This window comes from Watersipora subatra, chromosome 9, assembly GCF_963576615.1.
Source record: "Watersipora subatra chromosome 9, tzWatSuba1.1, whole genome shotgun sequence".
Lineage (NCBI taxonomy): Eukaryota > Metazoa > Bryozoa > Gymnolaemata > Cheilostomatida > Watersiporidae > Watersipora > Watersipora subatra.
This window is the reverse complement of record NC_088716.1, coordinates 60600622-60616136: the sequence shown is the minus strand read 5'-3', so window position 1 is coordinate 60616136 and position 15515 is coordinate 60600622. Positions and strand designations below refer to the sequence as shown.

The window sequence follows — 15515 nt, the reverse complement described above, 5'->3', positions numbered from 1 at the left end:
ACATCACCTCAAACAACAAACCAATCTCAAGTGATAGAAAAATCTCTATACTTTTTCATGAAAACGTTTTAAACTTTACATTAGAAGCATTTAATTTGAAACAAGCCATTTGTGCTTTTGATTTATATTATAGTTTGTATATGTACATGTATCTACTAATAAATAAGTAAATATATGGACTTGTGACAGTGTTCTGATAACTTGAACGCTCTGATAATTCGAACACTTTTGCTCGGTCCCTTGAAGTTCGAGTTATCCATGTTTGACTGTACTTTAATCATCATGTCAAAGTTATGTTCTCTTGTAGACTTGACTGCTCTACATGATTGTTTTAAACTGCACTGTTTTATCTCGTAGAATGTGTAGTAAATTTGATGCTGTCTTGCTGACCTTTCCTGACCTGTACCATCTTGGCGCTATTCCATACTTGGTGGGCAAAGGTCATATAACCTGTCCTATATATGCTACCATGCCTGTTCACAAGATGGGACAACTCTTCATGTATGATCTGTTTCTTGTAAGTATTCAGCAGCCAGGTAGGCGATGACTTGTCACTTCAATGTTTGAATTGAGTAAGTGACCTTAGCATATCTCTATGAAATAATTAGCTAGTATCTATACTTGGAGGGTTACTATTGTCTGGAGGCCGTAATCTGGCTCATTCATTACATTGCCCTGTGGTAACAGAGACTCATGATCTACCAAAATAGTCTTTTGCAAAGATCGGTGGATCAAATGTATGAAAAAACAGCAGAGCTGACACTTGCTAAGCAATACAAGAGTTAAGCATTGTCTTCTCGTAGAATAGTTGTCACAAAGAGAAAACAACTCTGAATTCTGTCCATCAGCATACTGTCATACCTTGGTTTTCAACCATAATCCGTTCTATAAGGCTGTTTGAAAGGCGATTTGTTTAAAATCTAAAACCATTTTCCCATTATGATTAATGTATATGTGAAATATTTCAATCCTTTCAAGTCCAGAAAACAAATTTTTAAAACATTTTTACTATTGCGCACCATTACTTGTATCCATATGTAGGAAGAGAACAGTTAAAATGTGAAATACAAAGATTGTCTCATCAAAAATCTATTAATAGACTATTCAATGCTGGGAATGTATTGTACTGCTGTATCTGTAGCAATTGTCCAGCCTTGTGCATAAATGTATCGACTGAGTGTTTACTTTTATTAAAATATACATGTTCATGGAAAAACCATAAAACATTTTGTATGTTTTATTTTTACCGATTTTAGAATAAACAACCAAGTAGTGAAGGCTAGCCTACGCCGAAGTTACGATCTGAAAATTTTTTAATGAAAGAGTACTTCAATATAGCTTGTGTGCAAAAATCACTGCAGAAACATTTATTATCCGTTATTTCTACTAATTCGAATATAAAAAATATAAGTATAGGAGAATATGTCAAAAGCAAAGTTTGTGATGCACGTCTGAGGCGGAAACATTTAAAATGTTCTAGGCGTAATGCAATCTGGTTAAGACTGGAAGCATTTGAAAGTCGACGTATGACTGTACCTGTGAGATAAATGTTCATTGGATAGTGCATGGTTATCAGATTTTTCATAAGTTATCACGAGCAGCATGCGAAGTTATTCGAGAAAAACCATGTTTGTGACAATAGCTACAATTGTAAACACGGCTCACGCAATGTCATTAGTTAAATTCAATTGATTTAAATATTTCTGTGATAGGCTGGCACAAGTTCAAGGTCTTTTTGAATCGCAGGGTTTTATAGACTTGGATGCCTCCACCTTAAACAGGTCTCAGCTCCCTTTGCACATTTGACTAGGGTTTCTCATGTACCTATGATTATCATTGGCGTTTTGAGTAAACATCAAGTGGTAAAACAAGTGGAATAGTTGAATTATTATCTTGAGTGACTCTATCAAGATCACATGATATGGTTACAATGTACCCATTAGCTGTGAGGGTTCACTTACTATCATGTATGAAATTCAGACTTCAAAGGCTGCGACTGACTCTTCCATTTTCTCCTTTCTAAAGGCAGTTGGAAAATTAAGAGACGATTCCAATTATCAATAAAATTGTATGATGATATACAGCGGCCTCTGTTTTCATTGGTCAAGGTTACCACAACGCTTTTTGTATTTAATCACGAATGAATTGTCCTATGATTTTTCGTTACAGTGAACACTCGCTACAGTGAACACCCGTTACAATGAACACTCGCGTTTGACCGAATATTGGACAGTTTTTTATATAGAGCTGTGTATAATTGCTTCTATCTCCGAAATGTGTAGTTCTGCTAATTAATGATGAGTGGAATCACAGTAAACTGCTATTGAAGTATCTATCGCTAGCATCTTCAGAATCCAGACTGATCGATTCCCTGTGGTCCACAACTAATGAATTATGACATACATAGAAGGTTTAGCCATTTGCAGTGTCATGGTATGAGTTTGTTGTAGTTTCGCTTTGTTGCAGTCTCGCAACAACTATGAAGACTTTAACCTATTCACATTGGACGATGTTGACAATGCATTCGATAAGATGACAACCCTGAAATATTCGCAGACAGCTAATTTTACCGGTAGGTGCAATCGTGGCTGATCTTGCTGACTCGGCTTTAACTGTAAATGGCCTATCAGCTATTAAAGATGGTAAAAACTTTTCGGGTGGAAGTTTGTCTTATACACACGGAGTGAATCAATAAACTTATATAGTTTTGTCTATTTCACTGACATACCGACCGGCGACATACCGACCGGCGACATACCGACCGGCGACATACTGACCGGTGACATACTGACCGCCGACATACTGACCGCCGACATACTGACCGCCGGCATACTGACCGCCGGCATACTGACCGCCGACATACTGACCGCCGATATACTGACCGCTCACATACTGACCGCCGACATACCGACCAGTATGGCACTATTGCTGACTTCTTGCTGCTACAGGAAGAGGCCAAGGTATCCGTGCTATTCCACTCGCCGCTGGTCACATGCTTGGTGGTGCTATTTGGAGAATTGTGAAAGATGGAGACGAGGAGATAATATATGCTGTGGACTTTAATCACAAGAAGGAAAGGTGAGTGTTGTATTTGTGTACTGTTATTCTTATTACTGTATGTCTCCTCTTTGTCTTACCTATCGACGGTTATGGAAAGTTAGTCTCATCACCGCGGGTTTAACCGAGTTTATGTGAGTGTTATGGATAGTTAGTCTTATCACTGCGGGTCTAACCGAGTCTATGCGAGTGTTATGGATAGTTGGTTTTATCACTGCGGGTCTAACCGAGTCTATGCGAGTGTTATGGATAGTTAGTCTTATCACTGCAGGTCTAACTGAGTCTATGCGAGTGTTATGGATAGTTAGTCTTATCACTGCGGGTCTAACCGAGTCTATGCGAGTGTTATGGATAGTTAATCTCATCACTGCGGGTCTAACCGAGTCTATGCGAGTGTTATGGATAATTAGTCTTATCACTGCGGGTCTAACCGAGTCTATGTGAGTGTTATGGATAGTTAATCTCATCACTGCGGGTCTAACCGAGTCTATGCGAGTGTTATGGATAGTTAATCTCATCACCGCGGATCTATCCTAGTCTATGCGAGTGCTATGGATAGTTAGTCTCATCACTGCGGGTCTAACCGAGTCTATGCGAGTGTTATGGATAGTTAGTCTCATCACTGCGGGTCTAACCGAGTCTATGTAAGTGTTATGGATAGTTAGTCTCATCACTGCGGGTCTAACCGAGTCTATGCGAGGGTTATGGATAGTTAGTCTTAGCACTGCGGGTTTAACCGAGTCTATGCAAGTGTTATGGATAGTGAGTCTTATCCCGATCATAGTTTACGTGGTAAGATTGTCTTTTAAGATGGATTTACAAAATGTTCATAGGTTTGGAGCTGGTTTTTGTTCTATAATATGTCCTTGCCTGTGCCGGTTCTGGTCAGTTCTCCAGCAGTAGCACTCTTTACACTGTTGGCTTGATATTTTCTGAGTATTACGGAGCATTTTGAATAAAACCTTTTGGCAGTTGATACTCGTTATACTCCTGCTCTAGCTCATGCCTGAGAAATTTATACATTAGTTCTGTACACTCTTACGATTCCCATGATTCCACGTGTCAAGATATTCTTACTTATTATATTGTAACTGCTCTCACTTGTTTTTTTATAGGTTTTCTAGCGGCATCATGGGTCTATCTATAAAATACATATAGGGTGGTTTTGTCTATGGTGTCTTTTTTTCTCTACAGGCATTTAAATGGCTGCAATCTTGATGCTCTCTCAAGGCCATCTCTCTTCATCACAGATGCATTCAATGCTAATTTGCAGCAGGAGCGCAGGAAAGCTCGAGATGGACTTTTGCTGAGTAAGCGTATTTACTTTTTGCGATATTTTGCCTTGCTTCTGACTACATGTACAGTCCATGTACACTACATATACAGTTCATGTACACTACATGTACACTCCATGGACAGTCCATGTATGCTCCCCGATGGTGTATTTACACATGATCTATAAGCAGCATCATGGAACAAACTGCTTGCATCGATGAAAATGGTTTATGATGTCATGATTCTGTTCTTATATGCAGCTGAGATGATACAGGCACTGAGGAAGAAAGGCAATGTACTTGTTGCGGTAGACACAGCTGGTAGAACTCTTGAGCTTATTCAGCTTCTAGTGAGTATTTCCGCATGTGGTTATTGGATAATATTTAGTTAATGCTTAAATATTTAGTATAACTTAAGCTGTGTATAGGTGTGAGTCAATGAGTTTATCAAGTGAGAAGGATATATTTCAAGCGTGCCCCCGGAGCGAGCGTGCCCCCGGAGCGAGCGTGCCCCCGGAGCGAGCGTGCCCCCGGAGCGAGCGTGCCCCCGGAGCGAGCGTGCCCCCGGAGCGAGCGTGCCCCCGGAGCGAGCGTGCCCCCGGAACGAGCGTGCCCCCGGAGCGAGCGTGCCCCCGGAACGAGCGTGCCCCCGGAGCGAGCGTGCCCCCAGAGCGAGTACCATCAGTGTGTCATTGTTGTAACATAGTGTACTTCATGGATTCCTTAGTTAGTGCAGTCTTCTACTGTTCTTTGTACAAGCGATAATAGTCTGTGTAGTTGTAAGGATTTTCCTTCTACAGGAGGTGCTGAAACTTATCTTCCTGGCTGATAATTGTAGCTACATGTATATCTGTCAAAGGATTATTCCATATTCTATTTTAAATACTGCAGGTACAGCCCTGAAAGATCTCTACTTTTTAGGCATTTCTAAAAAAAAAATTTTTTTTTTGGCACGTAAAGAAAAACATTATTTCGTTGATTATCAATGCCAATAAAGTTCTACCTACATACCGGTACATTCTGTATTTTTAGTGTTGTACTTACGACATAGTGTTGTCTAGCTTGCGTTTATGACTGACAGAGACTATCTTTTCAACTTTGCATGACCATCGAAGAGAACCTCTGACATTGTCCCTATTTTCATCGCCATTCTCTATATGACAGGAGACGCTCTGGAAGAACCCTGACTCTGGCCTGATGGTCTACAGTATAGCGCTGCTCAACAATGTCTGCTACAATGTGCTCGAGTTTGCAAAGTCACAGGTACCTAACTATTTGTGAAGCTTGTTCAGTGTAGGCTAATTTGCGCCAGCATCAACATTCATGGGCCAGTTACATCTATCTCTGTATACTACAGGTCTTCTAATAAATACAGATGAAACAGTTGTGGGAGTTGTGGTCTCATTTGAGTCTAAGTCATTCAAATATAATTCTAGTAGTAGCTTTTAGATTCAGGTTAATAAATGATATAAACAATTCTACTATGTAACTCAAGTTATTTTAATGTTTTTGTCTGAAAAAATTTCAATAAACTAGACCATGCATTTAGAAAACAGGCTTTATTAGAAATTTCATGTGCTGCTTGGTAAAACCAGCTATATAACACTAGTGTACCTTCAAGAGATCAGATATATAACTATGTGGGACACTGACAGGTTTCCTTTAAATGTGAACCATACGACTATCATTTGGGTCCTTGATGTTTAACACAGAGAAAAAACATTCTTCAAATAACGTTTGGTATGAAAACAGAATTATATAAATATATTGTTGGAAAAAACATTGAATGCAAAAAACAAGGTTATATATATTGAAGGAAATTATTGTTTGGTAGGATTCCAATGTGACATCCCTGTGACCTTCAATGTCCTTCCGTAGTGCAGACAACTCCATGTTCAGAAGCAGTGGATTATAAAAATTTGAATAAAAGTGCCAGTCAACATTTAACATCTAAAGCCATGCACTAATTGTACAAATTTTTTTCTGCAGAATATTGATTCACAAAACTGACAGTTTTAATTTTGAGGTGAGCCATACTTTCGTTACCATGTGAGTGCAACTTTTGGGTAGGCTGTGACCATAGTAGAGGACATTAGGATTACTTGCAGAGCAGTAACCCTATTGGGTTGGCTTTTGCTGGAGCAATTATCAATTCAAACTTGTTTGTTTCCTAATCACTTCGCTTTTGCTATGAGTTTTTGCTGCTAGACTAAGATCTAAAGATCTAAAATTTTGCTCATTCCTCTCAGATGGAGTGGATGAGTGATAAGATAGTCAGAGGTTTTGAAGACAAAAGAAACAACCCATTCAGCTTTAAGTACATCAAGTGCTGCCATACTATCGCTGATGTTGATGAACTCCCAGAACCAAAGGTAGGCTTATCACGGTTAATGCTCAGGGCCAAAACTAAATACTTTTTACAAGGGCAGTTGTATTTGAGTTAATTTCTCTTTGACAGAAAAAAGATCTGGTATAGCATTCTACACTATAGTATTTTTAGAAGTATTTAAAACATTAAGGAGTCCACAGTGGCATAAATCTATCCATCTTTACTTTTTTGCAAAAAAGAACTCTGATTGGTACACCCCATAACCTAACTTCAAGCGACCACTGTAATTGGTACACCCCATAACCTAACTTCAAGCGACCACTGTAATTGGTACACCCCATAACCTAACTTCAAGCGACCACTGTAATTGGTACACCCCATAACCTAACTTCAAGCGACCACTGTAATTGGTACACCCCATAACCTAACTTCAAGCGACTACTGGAATTGGTACACCCATAACCTAACATCAAGCGACCGCTGTAATTGGTACACCTCATAACCTAACTTCAAGCGACCGCTGTAATTGGTACACCCCATAACCTAACTTCAAGCGACCGCTGTAATTGGTGCACCCCATAACCTAACTTCAAGCGACCACTGTAATTGGTACACCCCATAACCTAACTTCAAGCGACCACTGTAATTGGTACACCCCATAACTTAACTTCAAGCCACCACTGTAATTGGTACACCCCATAACCTAACTTCAAGCGACCACTGTAATTGGTACACCCCATAACCTAACTTCAAGCGACCACTGTAATTGGTACACCCCATTACATAACTTCAAGCCACCACTGTAATTGGTACACCCCATAACCTAACTTCAAGCCACCACTGTAATTGGTACACCCCATAACCTAACTTCCAGCCACCACTGTAATTGGTACACCCCATAACCTAACTTCAAGCGACCGCTGTAATTGGTACACCCCATAACCTAACTTCAAGCCACCACTGTAATTGGTACACCCCATAACCTAACTTCAAGCCACCACTCTCACAAGTACGGTATGTTAATTTGCTTAAAACCATAAAAATATTTAAAGACGAAAGATTATTTGGAGTGTAAAACACAAAACAAGGATTACTGAGTGTAGGTTGTTACAAACATGAAAAGTTAAACATTTTGAGGGCATCAATAGACTTAGAAGAAGAAAGCTTAATCATTTTTCCTTAATAGCAGCCCTTACTCATCCTCGATGTTCCATTCACTATCCACCTCATGTTATTCTTCATATTCTATGGATTAGTAGCCTTCCCTTTATGTTTATTCCTGAGAATCTTACAAGAGATTAGGTTGACTTATATATACCAAGTCTTGTCAAGTGTAGTCATGAAGTAACAAATAGCATCATTCCAATATGGGCAAACACAGGTGAAAGTACATTTCAAGGATCAACCATGAGAAATTCACAGGAAAATTGGTAAATATTTAAAAATTATCAATATTCCCCATTCAGCTATCTTCTTGCAGCTGCAGAATTATATTAATTCGAAAAACATAGCCTTTTGGGTATCTGCACATGTTGAAAGCACATGCAAAGCCCTAGATGCACAAGCATACACATTTTAGCAACTTACATGCAGAAGAGGTGTATGCAATCCTATGGAATGTTTATGTATAACAACAGAACTCATTTGCCTAGCAATAAATCTCCTGCGCATAATATCAAAGGTTGTGAGGATAGTAACGATGCTGGTAAGTGTAACAACAGAGCTCATGCGCATAGCAACAATGTTCATGCACATAGCAACAATGTTCATGCACATAGCAACAATGTTCATGCGCATAGCGACAATGTTCATGCGCATAACAACAATGTTTATGCACATAGCAACAATGTTCATGCACATGATAACAACAGCTCACATGCATAATAAGAAAGCTCAAGTGTCATGTCAAGCAAAGACATCCAACATTGTAGTTGTCATATTCACGACTAATAGTTTTTATTAAATCAATAAAATGCTAAGCCCATTATTTTCTTACCTATTTGGAGTTGTCATGAGTTGTAAAATTTTCATATAATTTACTCAAATTATCAAAATGTTAAAAGTGACAGTATGTGATGAAGTAAGAGTCAAATTATATCTTTAATGTAAAGTTCACTTAGTTCAAGGTGGACTTGTGTATTTTCATAGGAGGTGTGTGCCATGCACCCTAACATTTTGGTCAATAAGGCTGAATTCGGTTACTTCCGGTAATTCGAACCCATGATTTTTCATAGCTGTTTGAGAATAAAATTGCCAGTGATAAACCTTTTTCGCTACTTTTTAATATCTTGTCGATCGAACGTGACCTCATCATTAAGCAGCACCATCGGAAACGGAACATTGCATCTTATTTCAGGACCTTTGTCAGGTAGGTTCACATTACTTACTACTCACCATGATCTCAGTTATAATAGCATCTGCTTATGGGTATAAAGCACTGAGCCTGAGATCTCAGTTATAATAGTATCTGGTTATGGGTATAAAGCACTGAGCCTGAGATCTCAGTTATAATAGTTTCTGGTTATGTATATAAAGTACTGAGCCTGAGATCTCAGTTATAATAGTGTCTGGTTATGGGTATAAAACTTTGAGCCTGAGATTTGACTGGATTGTTTGCTGGGACTTTTTGCTATTTTGAACTCTATTGCAGGCTTTTACTTTGCAGTCTACTAATGCTTGTCAACAGTTGAAAAGGATGGCATCCTTAGAAGGAGAAAATTATACTAAGAGGTGCTCACAGAGGTGTGCCGATCCTTGGTGACCACGCGAATGGAGCAGACATGCCAATGTTGTTTTTAGATGCTTCTTACGATATCGCTAGTAATTCGACAATAATACCAGTGTTAACTGTATATTAACCAATACAGTTATATGTCCATTTTAAATAATAATTTATTTTTGTTAGTCATTGAAAAGATTACTGTAATAGCAGTTTGCTATGCTTATTATATCTTTTAGATTGTCAAAAAACTCAAAAAGTATGTTTGTCACTGATATAATATACGAGTGAGACACAAATGCTGCAATAGCGCTCCAAACAAACATCAATCTAATAGATATTATACCAACCAACCCTATTGGAAGCACGCTGAAGAAATGATGTCAAGTGTGGACTTGCGTAGCATCTGTCAGATACAAGCTCACATTTGTTTTAAGAAATCAGATTTGTCTCTGCTGTATGGTGTTTGCTACACTCGAGCTATGCATAACTGATCCGCACCTTGAAATCAAATTCAAAGGCTTATGCATAAAGATCTGTTGAAAGTGGGTACCCCGCTAATTTTGACATCAAGAAAGGTTAATTACCGGTATGCTATCCTATGTGTTTTTATTATCTCTATGCAGACTATGACCAATATATTGCTAAAGATTCTCAGATGTCTACTCAGTCCTTTAGAAAATAACTACCCGCCTTTAGCAACAACGCCAAAGTCATTGACATTTCCTCTGCAGTTACGTTTTTCTCCTGAGACCTTCTCAAAATAACCCTCAAGCTCTCACACTTCCCTTATCTTTTCTTAACAGCCAATCCTCCAAGGACCATTATTAATGACCCTCATGCCTTTGTCCATCGGTTTTTCATAACCAACCTAATGGATAATCTCATCAATACACATTTATTTACCCAAATACAAAGAATGATGTTATGTTAAGTTGATCTAAAGGTGACATTCGTTTTCATTCGGCCCTCCTATATCAAGCACATCATCTAATCTCACAATACAACAGCCATGTCTTTTGAGGCCGTTAATCACCGTCTCATCATCCATCATCAGGCTTGGGCAGTCAGCACGTATGCTTTTTTCTTTAGGCCCTTCATTATTGAGCAAAGGTTGTTCCAAGTTTGGTCTCTCAGACTGCATTGTTATTAGATTTGGTGTTTGCCTGCCGCTGCGTTTTTTATTATCTATCTCGTCTAATGTCAGATTTTCCAAAACCTGTGATTTCTAAAAATATATAAGTGAAATTAGAACGTGGCAAATGGCTTTGATAGTGCAGAGCTTTGTGCGTTTTAGTATAGCTATAGCAAGGGAAAAATTGTTTTTGAATTAGATATGTAATATAATCCACCAGTTCATACATAATCACACACTGCTGTTAGGCTTAAAAAGCCATGTGGTTGCGCAGTGACGTGCCTTGTCAAACATTAACTGCAAAACAAAGTGGGGCAAGTTGAAGTATTTAAATAATAAGGTGATTTTGCTCGTCTTTTGGATTATGAGTGTGCCAACTCACAGTAACTGACTTTTCTCAACATAGCTGATCTCTGGTGTCTATTTTTGCCTAAAAGTATATTCGTTGTCCCAGATGTCATTCTTCTACTCATGTGATAAGTTTTATAGCATTGTGGGGCTACTTGTACCATCGTTTAAATCTTAAATTACTCTGTACCACATGTTCTGGGAAGCTGAGTTTTGATTGATAGTAGCGAAATCGTTGCAAAAAAATATTGCCTTTTTTAAGCCAAATATCATAATCTGTATGCGTTTTCTATCTACCAAGTTTATAAAAAGTTGAATGTTTTTATACATGTACAAGGTCTGATCCAAAAGTTCCCGGAATGGAGTTGTATACTCGTGCACATTCACACGATGGAAAAACCCATTGCAGGGTTAGCTGGGAAACACCTCGGGTTGGCTGGGAAACACCTCTGGAGTGTTGCCACAAAATTTCAGGTTGCTATGACAATGCGTTCTCATGTGAGCTAAAGATATGTCAAGGTCTGTCCGGTGCTTCCATCTTTTTTTTTTAATTTTATCGTCATGTCTAATAAACCGGAACAGCGCATTGCATTAAATTTTGTGTGAAATTAGGAAAAGCAAGGAAATTACGATCTTTAAAATAAAGTTTTGATTATTCCTGAAAGCTTCTTTAAAATCGTTGCAAGCGTGCATCCTGAACTCGTTTTGGTCATCAGTCAGCAAGCTTGGCACGAACTTTGCTGCGACTCGTTTAATTTGTTAAAAAATTGTTTAAATTGTCAGTTAAAACTTTTTGAACAGTTCCAAAACTAAGTTCAGTCTCTCAAGATATCTCTAATGGTTAAACGTCGATCTGGCATGACTAGTGACCTCACACTGTCAATTTACAAGCAGGTTCTTGCCGACGCTGGTTTGCCAGATCCCGCGTCATCTTCAGTGCTGTCTCTACCTTCACAAAAACGTTTGTACCACTCAAAAATTTGTGTTTTTAATAGACCAGCATCTTCAAAAGCAATAGTTAACATTTCAACTGTCTGAGTACTTGTTTTCCTTAATTTCGCACAAAACTTAATGCGAATACGCTGTTCTGATTGATTAGGCATGACGATAAATTTGTTAAAAAAAAGACGGAAGCACCAGACATACCTTGACATATCGTTAGCTCACATGAGAACGCATTGTCATAGCAACCTGAAATTTTGTGACAACACTCCAGAGGTGTTTCCCAGCCAACCCTGCAATGGGTTTTTCCATCGTGTGAATATGCACGAGTATACAACTCCATTCCGGGAACTTTTGGATCAGACCTCGTATATACCCAATATTTATATATCAACGTTTCACCTTGTTTGCAGCATTTTTTCTAGTTTATTTTTACTTAAGGAGTTCGACTACTGCTACATGTTACAATTAGGTGCTCTTTTATTGACAGTGTCAGCAAGTCCTGTTAAATGTATTGTCATGCAGTTTTCAGAGCAACAATCCTAAAGCGTTAGCAAACTCGCAATCTTTGTGCATAAACATAATTTGTTATCTCTTGACTTTTACTTGCAAATCCTTCTCCGACTAACAATAGACACTAGATTGATTATTCCTTCTAATACAAAGAATAGAGTTCTATAAATCTTTTGTTTTGATAAGAAGTTGCACAATCCCCACAATCCCAAGGAAGTTAAACAATCTTTGCTTCCTTAGCTTCAGTATTGATTTCCAGATGTGTGGTGTTACTAAATAAGGTTTTCTCTACTTACCTTTCGGCAGACGTTCTGTATGTTATGTAAGATCTTTAATCCACTGCAGGCATTAAACAGGTTGGAAGCAGCCGTTCTGAAGGCTTTATTGCTCCAGCCATAGAAGATAGGATTGATGCAAGCCGAACTTGTTGCCAGAATCATTAATATGCAATGGATAAGTGGTATCTAGAACATATAGTGGACAACATATAACTGCAAGATATAGTAGAAGTGTGTTTATAGAATTCAGTAGATTAGCAGAATTTCTAGAAGCTTGTGAAGCAGTATCATGCGGTTTCCTTCTGTGCAAAAGAGTTAGCAGGAAACTGATGGAGTTTGTCAAAATCTAGGCTTGTTCAATGCTCGAGTTATCTATTACTTAATCTTCATGTTTCAGCCAACTTTTTAGATATTGAATATATTATTATTAATACATTCTGGATATTGAATACCCACACCCAGTAAAAAATTATTCTCACTTTTACAGGTTGGTAAGAGTAACATTGGTAACATTAGAATGCTTGCTTAATTGCCTTACACCACATATAGTAAGGTATGTAATATATGGGTCTTTCCATAGAACTCGCCCACAAAGTGTGATTAAACAAATAAAATGTTTCAAGTTTAAATTATCACAAAGTAAAAACATGGTCATAACGGATCAGTGTTTGCTGGGATAGCACCAATCCAAACATCAACTGACACAAAGTACAACTTCTAGCGACCAACACTTATTGATATAAAAAGCATTATTATCTGGTGTCCCCGACAAGTTTTGTGGCAAAATGTGTGACATGAAAGCATTGGGGTCTGAAATGTAAGATAATGTATTTGAACAGTGTAAAAACATGATATATATATATATATATATATATACATACATGATATGTATATATATATATATATATCATGTATGTAGTGGTACTAAAGGTTCTTTAAGAGAACCTTTTTTATCAGGTAATATTTTCCCGACACTATCAAAATAATTAATAACTGTATCCGGTTAACAAGTTTTTGGTTGAACTTGTAGTTCTTTTTTAACTCGATTTGGTACTTTGGTGGATACGAAAAATATCTTACCTTCCGTGTAGGTAGGATGTTAGGGTTTGTGTCAAGAATCATCATGAAGATATTAGCTGGACTCCAGCATATGACAAACACGACAACTATTCCTAAAAGTATCTCTGACGCAGACTTCTTCTGTTTGTATGACTTCTTGGCCCTCTTCTCCTCACTTGTCATTCCTGTGGCATACCTTGTCACTGTCACAGCAATCATCTTTTGTGACAAAATGTACCTGATAACATAATATGCCTTATATAACACAGATTAAACCCAATAACATTCTCTGAAAAGACACAGTTATTTTCTATATCTAGATTTTTTTTCTCAAAGTTGGTATGTGCATGTCCAGCTATAGCTATTAAAATCTTGTAATTTAAAACTCCGCCAATATGGCGGATGTAAACTCACAGAGATTGCAACCATAAGTTTTAAATCCAAACGCTCTACCACTGAGCTATACAAGGCGTATAGATCAAAGGCACTATCATATACCATATACCTTATGCACGCGCTAAATGATGTATTATTTGCAGGTCTATTCTATCAACTCTATGAAACACCATGCTTTTTTGTTAGGTTCAATTGCTATATCCGCCATCAAGGCCAATTCTTTTTACACCGACAATTCTATTATCTCCGTAGGAAGAGCCGCAACATTTTCTCTCCATTCGGTCAGACAAAGACGATATCTCGTTCTTACATTGGTACCAGTAGTGAGAGGTACCAGTATCGTCATATTCAAAGTTTTGATAGATAGCTTCTGGTGGAACAGTAACCTTTTTTATACACATGCATTTCTATGCAAGGATTTTTATTATTAATTCAACATATTCAGGGTTTTTATTTTGTTTTCTCAGCTCGTATTAATTGTATAATTACCGAATCGTCTTTTATTGAAATCGTAGCAAAACAGACTTAATTTCGCTATTACATTTTACTTGCTAATTATTTTACATTTATATTTAAATCTTTTTATAGTTGTTTTATTTCTTAAAAGTTATTTGATCTGCACAAAACATTTCTTTCATGATATGAAGTTTGAAAATTACGGTTGTCTGACAAAGTTAGAAAACCTTCAGAGTTGTTTTTATTTTCTCTCAATTGATTTCAACTACATAAAACACTTTTCTCATTATATGTAATTTTAAAATTAGAGTGGCAAATGTTGTTGTATTTTCAATATAAATCAATTTTCTGACCAAAGACTTTTTTATTACCCGGGCAACGCCGGGTAGTACAGTTAGTATATATATAAATCTCAAAGTTCGTTGTTCGGCCTGTGCAGCTAAAGCTATTAACATCTAGGAATGATCCGCTTAATGCTGGATTTTATCTCAAAACTTCAGGTTCACCAGGCGATAACCTACCCAATTAAGCTACAAAAGATGCAATGGATTTAAAGATGTGGTTGCGTCAAAAAGGTCGATTTAATGAAATTAAGACCAATAAAAGGCTAAAATATCAGCTACAAGTTGATGTCATTTTTGTCTTTGTAGACTAATCCTGTCCAGAGATATATGCGTTTGAATGAGGCCATCTTTTAAAAAGCTCAGATTCGACCGGGTGCTTCATTTGTGACGTAACTAGTGATACATCTGAAAAGAGTCCACGAGCGATAAATGTAAGATCGCTTCATTAGCCAATCATCAGCACGAAATTTTTATATAGGCCGTACTAAATGTTATCACTCGTAAAACGCGTTGTCTGTGATCTCAAATTTAGGGCTTTTACTCTACTATTAAATTGCATGGACATCGATATTTAGTAAATTGATTAACATCGTTACTTTAATAAATTACTCGATCGACACGTTTTATTGACGAACAACAGAATTGTAAAAATTACTGTAAAGTTA

The 15515-nt window shown here is 37.6% G+C and overlaps 1 protein-coding gene across 1 annotated transcript in view; it reads left to right on the top strand.

Annotated features, from left to right (window-relative positions):
* The window catches only part of LOC137405371 (cleavage and polyadenylation specificity factor subunit 2-like), a 61627-nt gene that overhangs the window by 4994 nt on the left and 41118 nt on the right, over positions 1 to 15515 (top strand). Inside the window, exons 4-10 of the mRNA XM_068091604.1 lie at positions 358 to 517; positions 2467 to 2572; positions 2949 to 3078; positions 4252 to 4367; positions 4593 to 4681; positions 5496 to 5594; positions 6581 to 6703. Of these exons, the coding sequence (XP_067947705.1) occupies positions 358 to 517; positions 2467 to 2572; positions 2949 to 3078; positions 4252 to 4367; positions 4593 to 4681; positions 5496 to 5594; positions 6581 to 6703 (823 nt within the window). The remainder of the gene's footprint in view (positions 1 to 357; positions 518 to 2466; positions 2573 to 2948; positions 3079 to 4251; positions 4368 to 4592; positions 4682 to 5495; positions 5595 to 6580; positions 6704 to 15515) is intronic.